The 6,136-nt window shown below is 58.3% G+C and overlaps 1 protein-coding gene across 1 annotated transcript; it reads left to right on the top strand.

Moving 5' to 3' along the window:
* The first annotated feature begins 2,069 nt into the window (after positions 1-2,069).
* Positions 2,070-4,295, top strand: MYL7 (myosin light chain 7). Its single transcript, XM_042927558.1, has 7 exons — positions 2,070-2,105; positions 2,318-2,431; positions 2,571-2,646; positions 2,871-2,975; positions 3,347-3,425; positions 3,579-3,627; positions 4,133-4,295. The coding sequence occupies exons 1-7, from the start codon at positions 2,103-2,105 to the stop codon at positions 4,232-4,234; spliced, it is 528 nt and encodes a 175-aa protein (XP_042783492.1). The 5' UTR covers positions 2,070-2,102; the 3' UTR covers positions 4,235-4,295.
* Positions 4,296-6,136: the final 1,841 nt, after the last annotated feature.

Genomic DNA, 6,136 nt, shown 5'->3' with positions numbered 1-6,136 from the left:
GCCTTGACCAGTGTTCTCTGATGTCTGTGCATACTGGCTGTGGGACAGTAGGGAGACCTGATCACATGCACACAGACACTTGCAAGCCTAGGTATGTCTTGGAATTCACCCCCCCCCCCCCCGGCCGTGATGGGGAGTGTGCAGTGACACACAGACCTAAGGGTTAGAAATGAGGTGGCATTGGCGGGTGGTGGGGGTAGGTTCTGCATTGCCCCGGCTGGCTGCCTGTGGGGACGTGGGTGTGGACCCACTGTCTCTGGTCACTCAGCAGCTCTGCGGTGTCTGAGAGCCCCAGGGAGGGGCTTCGAGGAGTTAGGGGCCAGGGCACTGCTCTGGGAAGTGGGCTGGGCTGCTCCTGCTTCCGGCTGGTCTCTGCAGGGATCCCCTTGGATCCACTTGGGTTGTGACAGGGATGGGGTGAGGGGGGAAGGGGTTGCTGAGGTGCCTGCAGTGCTCCTGGGTGAGGCCTGTTTTGAGTTAGCTGAGCCCAGGGCCTGACACTGCCGACTCTCACCTTAGCCCGGTTACCTACAAACGCATTTACAGGATTAGAACATATGCTCGCTTTTCAGTGACAGGAGCTACCAGCAAATCTGGAAAGACTATTATTTCACTCTGAACTCAGCCTGCAGCTGTGGTTGGGAGCTGTCACATCCCCGTCCAGATGTTCTCTTGTGTTCCCAGATGTCTCATGTGGGACTGGTCAGAGCCTTTGAGTTCTCTTATTTTTTTAAGCTTTTTAAAAGTTTAGTTATTGTGTGAGAGAGAGAGAGCGCGCACACACCCACGTGAGTGGGGGGCAGAGAGAGAGAGAGAGGGAGAGAGAGAATCCCAAGCAGGCTCCACACTGTCAGCACAGAGCCTGAAGCACGGCTGGATCTGAGGAAATGTGGGATCATGACCTGAGCCAAAGTCAACAGTTGGATGCATAACCAACTGAGCCCCCCAGAAGCCCCAGGCCCTTTCAGTTCTCTTGAATTGGAGTCACGCACGAGAATTTGCAGGAGCGTCACCCAGTCACTTTGTCATCACTACCACTTGCTCCTCTCCCCGCAGTCGCATGTTGGACCCGTGTCAGTGTAAACTACCTCCTAATTGTTCTTCACAGTGCAGTTCAGGGCGTCCTGTTGATTTTTTAAGTTTTCTTTGCAAGTAGGTTATATATTTTATGAATTTCATTATCGTCAGGGAGGAATTATAAAATAGTTACTGTTACACGAAAGGGGCGTTGGGTCTGGCGGACTGACACGGATCCCTGCCACAGCAGCTGCCCTCTTTGCATCCCTCGCCCCAGGGGCAGAGCCAGGTTCTGGGGTAGAGGTGGCGGGCAGACAGTGCGCCCCCAACTTGTGTTCTAGACAGGCCCCAGCCCCCAGCCCCTCTCTGCCCTGGGCCTGGAAGCAGCCGGTGAGGCTGCAACTCTGGCAGAGAAGAGGGTGACAGGCCTCCGGCTCCACAGTGGAGCCTCACATGAAGGGTTCGTGACCGCTGTCATGGGGGTCCAAGGGGGTACTTGGGGTCCGGGTAGGGCACCATGCTCCAAGAGCATCACATGCAAGTGCTGTTTGGGGCCACAGCCAGCTCAGGGCTGCCTTCTGCCCCTTTGTCAGCGAGCCAGAGGCCAGGACCAGCCATCCTCACCCAGACCTCTGGGAGTCCCTGGGCTCAGGCCAGAGACCATCCTCAGAGCCACACACTGTTCTTCCCAAGCCAATAGAGGCCCCAGGCCAGCGCTCCTGTCTTCCTGGCCTGGGCAGGTTCTGGGCTGGACCTGCAGTAGGGTAACAGGGGAGACTTCTCCTTCAGCGGGGACACCTCATTCAGCATCCAGAGTGGTGACAGCCAGGAGCCTGTGAGCTCTGCCCTTGGGAGACGTTGCTGCTGATGGGTACATGCCCGGATGTTACACATCAGGGGGCCTGAAGGTCACCAGGAACGTGGCTGGAATCTGCCTGGGGCCCTGTCCTCCCCCAGCCCAGGCAGGGCTACCAAATTTGGGCCTGTCCTCTTCTCCTGTCCTTATTTGGTGCTCCAGGTGATAAGGCTGAGGCATAAAACGGGCTGTGGGCCCCTTGCAGCAACCAGGCGGCCACAGAGAGAGGATGGTGAGTGTCAGGTAGGGTCGCCAGAGGCCAGCAGACTCCCAGGTGCTGTCCTTGGGCTACAGGAGGGGTTTGGGGGTGGTGGTGTCACGGAGCCCACATTGGGCCTGGAGAGGTGGTGTCTGGGGACAGGAAGAGGGCCCTGGCCTGGGCTCTCCTGGGAGCTCTGGGGGTGCACCTGGAAACGGGGGCCTCTCCCCACACACGTGTTGCAGGCCAGCAGGAAGGCGGGGACCCGGGGCAAGGCCGCAGCTGCCAAGCAGGCCCAGCGAGGCTCTTCCAATGTCTTTTCCATGTTTGAACAAGCCCAGATCCAGGAATTCAAGGAGGTAAGTGCTGTACCCCCAGTGGCCTGGAACCTGTCCTGGCCCCTGTCCTTACTATGCCCGCCATCCAGGACCCTCCTGCCTCCGGCCCTCCCTGGGTGGGGGCTGTTCCCGCCTAGACACTCTGCCCCGCACCTCGCAGGCCTTCAGCTGCATTGACCAGAACCGTGATGGCATCATCTGCAAGTCAGACCTTCGGGAGACCTACTCCCAGCTCGGTGAGCACCTCCCCCTTCTCCCCACCCTGGGCCTGCTCTCACCAGGGCTGCTGGGTCAGCGGGAGCCCCCTGCCCACTGAGAAAGGACAGGCCCCTCACTCTCCACTGCTCTCGCCTCTGCTCCCCTCTGTCTCCTCCCCTGCCCCACCCCCACTGGGCCCAGCTTCCTTCCAGGGCACCTCCCTCCCTGGCCCTCTCCACCCCTGTGGCTATCACCCCCCCAGGGAAGGTGAGCATCCCGGAAGAGGAACTGGATGCCATGCTGCAGGAAGGGAAGGGTCCCATCAACTTCACGGTCTTCCTCACGCTCTTCGGGGAGAAGCTCAACGGTGAGCCAGGCCTGGAGTCTGCCTGAACCCCACCCAGACCTCAGCTGGACCACCCCCCCGCTGGCCCTTGCCCACCCAGAGGATATGGAGTCCTCCTTTGCACCCCAGACCCATGGGCACTGCTCACCCCAGCTCCCGACTTGGAATTGGGAAATGTGCCTTCAGCCTCCACTCCTAAGTCCCAGATCCTAGTCTCCCAGCCAGGCCTGCCCGCAAGGCCCGCCCAGCATCCCTGAGCCCCAAGGGATGTTGTGTATCAGGGAGGATGCTCCTACCTCTTCTGGGACATGACGCCCCCCTCCCTGGTTCCTCCTTGGTGGGGCCAGAGAGGCTGGGGGTGTGGGTGCTCACCTGTTCCCTCCGGCTCCCAGGGACAGACCCTGAGGAAGCCATCCTGAACGCCTTCCGCATGTTTGACCCCAGTGGCAAGGGCGTGGTGAACAAGGATGAGTAAGTGTGAGCAATGGGATGACAGGGGGTGAGGCCCAGGTGAGGGTGACCCCCCGCCTGTACTGTGGGGCTCTCTCTGCCTTGGGGGTGGCCACCTGGGCCACAGGAACCTCGTCCCCCTCATCAGACCACCTGTCGGCTCTCCCCCACCAGGTTCAAACAGCTTCTCCTGACCCAGGCAGACAAGTTCTCTCCGGCTGAGGTGAGGATTCCTGGTTCCTCGGACACCCCTCCCTTGCCGACCCTTTCACAGGGTCCTCGCCCCGCAGGGCACGGGGGAGGCCTTGCGGACCCCCCACCCTCATGGGCCTAGAGCAGGGCTCCGTGCAGGAGGGACTGTCTCTACCAAGGGTGACAGGCATGGAGTTAGATGGGAGTGTCCTGGGCTGGAGAAGCTGTGCATGCAAAGGCCCAGGCACGAGAGAGCAGCACTGGCATCTGGAAGAGCCTCTGTCCGTGCAGTGTCAAGCAGCACGGGGAAGGGAGGGGAGGCATCCCCATGGCCCCCTCGGGCCCCCACCCTCCACTCCTGTGTCTCTAGTCTGCCCACGGTCAGGTAGCAGAAAACATTAACTCAGAGTTTGGGGCTCCCAGCTGAAGAGACGTAGGGCCAAAGTGCAGCCCTGGGAGTGGGGAGGGGAGTGAAGGGTCGGCCCCCACCAGGCTTCGCTGGATGGACTGCCTCTCACCAGTCCCTGCCACCCCAGGTGGAGCAGATGTTCGCCCTGACGCCCATGGACCTGGCGGGGGACGTCGACTACAAGTCTCTGTGCTACATCATCACCCATGGGGATGAGAAAGAGGAGTGAGCGGAGCAGCCCCCAGGGTCACCACAATAAATGCTGTTTTCAATCAGACCTGCTGTGGTGGCCTCTCTGTGACAGATGGGGTGGGGGCAGGCAGGAGGGGTCTGTGAGATGAGGCAGGCACTTTGCCAGCTCACCTCCAGGTGCCCCATGCAGTTCTGTGACTATGAGCCATCATCTGCCCGGTTCACAGATGGGGACACATAGGCCACACCTCTAGGAGAGGAACCTGTGGACTGCACAGCCTCCCAGTCCCGAACCAGCCACACGGCGGGCCCTGCACTCAGCATCCTGAGGCCGCTAAGCCATGTTCTGGGAGGGTCCTGCTGGTGGGGCAGACCCTGTCTCTGTGTGCTGGCTCAAGTGGGCCTCCCTGTGCATGTGTGTGCTCTGTGTGTGCTGCGTGTATGCTGGGCGTGTGTGTGCATGTGTGTGTGCATGTGTGTGCTGTGTGTGTGCGTGCATGCATGTGCTCTGGGTATGTGTGTGCACATGTGTGCGTGAGTGTACTGGATGTGTGTGTGTGTGTGTGTGTGCATGTGTGCTGGGTGTGCTGGGCTCTGTGTGGAAGGCACTGAGAACCCATCTGGAAATAGACTTACTTCACTTTGGAAATGCAGAGGTTCCATAACAGGAAGCAGGGGCCAGAACGGGCTTCATGTCTCCTGGCAGGGCAGGGAGGGGGGAGGGGATGGGCGGGGAAGGGTCAGGCGGCTGGAGAGAGGGAGAGTTTTTCTCTGGAAGGGATTGTTAGTGTCTGGTCCCCACCTCATGTGCAGAAAATGGGCTGGGGGCACGGGGGTCATGCCTCCATCTGGGAACTGGAGGGCAGCAGGGGGACCGGAAGGGCCAAGCAAGGGCTTGCACTGAACCGCCCCCTCCAGCAAGCCTGGCTGCAGCCCTCAGCTGGGGTGCTGGAAGAGGGAGGAGCTGATCACACTCCCTCCCTGCAGGCAGCAAGCAAGAGGAAAGCCATTTCCCCCTGGAGAAGTGTTCAGTTTTTATTTTTATTTGGGACTTGCACTTGTAATTACGACATTGAGACCTGAGATTTAAAGTCAGCAGAGCACTTTCTATGGCTGATTAGTGATGGCAGGAGTCGTGGAACTGCCGTCTTCATGAGGAGAGCAGGCCTGCAGGGATGGCGGGAGACACAGCCCAGCAGGTGTTATAATTCTCGCACGAGTCCTGCTTGTTCAGCAGACTGATATCAAAAGATAAGGGGTAATTTCAGAAGTCAAGCTTCTGCAGAGAAAAGTTGTAAAAGACGCAAGGGACCAAAAACAGTGCCTTCAAAAAGGTGCTGGTCAGCAGGGCCCCTGTGACCTTGTTGTCTTCTGTAAGGTGTAGATGACCTACAGCAAGGCCAAGGGTTCCCATCCCTAGACACAGAGAAACACGTGACCCAGGGGAAGAACAAAGGGCCCCCCTCCTCCTCTGAGGAAGAAGCCATCGTTGCACCTATTAAAACAGCAAGTTCTGGGAGCGCCTGGGTGGCTCAGTTGGTTAAGCATCTGACTCTTGATAGCGGTTCAGGTCCTGATCTCATGGTTTCATGGTTTTGAGCTCCAGGTCAGGCTCTGTGCTGTCTGTGTGGAGGCTGCTTGGGATTCTCCTCTCTCTGTCCCACCCTCCCCTCCTAAAATACATAGATAAACATCTTTTTTCAAAAATTTAATAAAAAATAAAATAAAATAGCAAGTTCCTGCCAGCATCTGTGAACTGCACCCTCAACCCTGGACAACACGGGTTCGAACTGTGTAGGTCCACCTACACATGGAGTTTCCCCAACAAATACAGGACCGCCCCACATACCCACTTGTTCATGATTTTCTGAACATTTTACGTTCTCAGGCTTACTTGACTGCAAGAACACAGCATATAATACATGCGACACACAAAAGA

The sequence above is a fragment of the Panthera leo genome, chromosome A2, assembly GCF_018350215.1.
Source record: "Panthera leo isolate Ple1 chromosome A2, P.leo_Ple1_pat1.1, whole genome shotgun sequence".
In the NCBI taxonomy this organism is placed as follows: domain Eukaryota; kingdom Metazoa; phylum Chordata; class Mammalia; order Carnivora; family Felidae; genus Panthera; species Panthera leo.
This window is presented reverse-complemented; position numbering and strand designations above follow the sequence as displayed.

Bases quoted from the DNA above. Each gene is read 5' to 3' on its own strand.
- MYL7 (XM_042927558.1), top strand. The intron at 2,647-2,870 runs GTGAGCACCTCC...TCACCCCCCCAG, and splicing joins GGAGACCTACTCCCAGCTCG to GGAAGGTGAGCATCCCGGAA. The intron at 2,976-3,346 runs GTGAGCCAGGCC...TCCGGCTCCCAG, and splicing joins CTTCGGGGAGAAGCTCAACG to GGACAGACCCTGAGGAAGCC.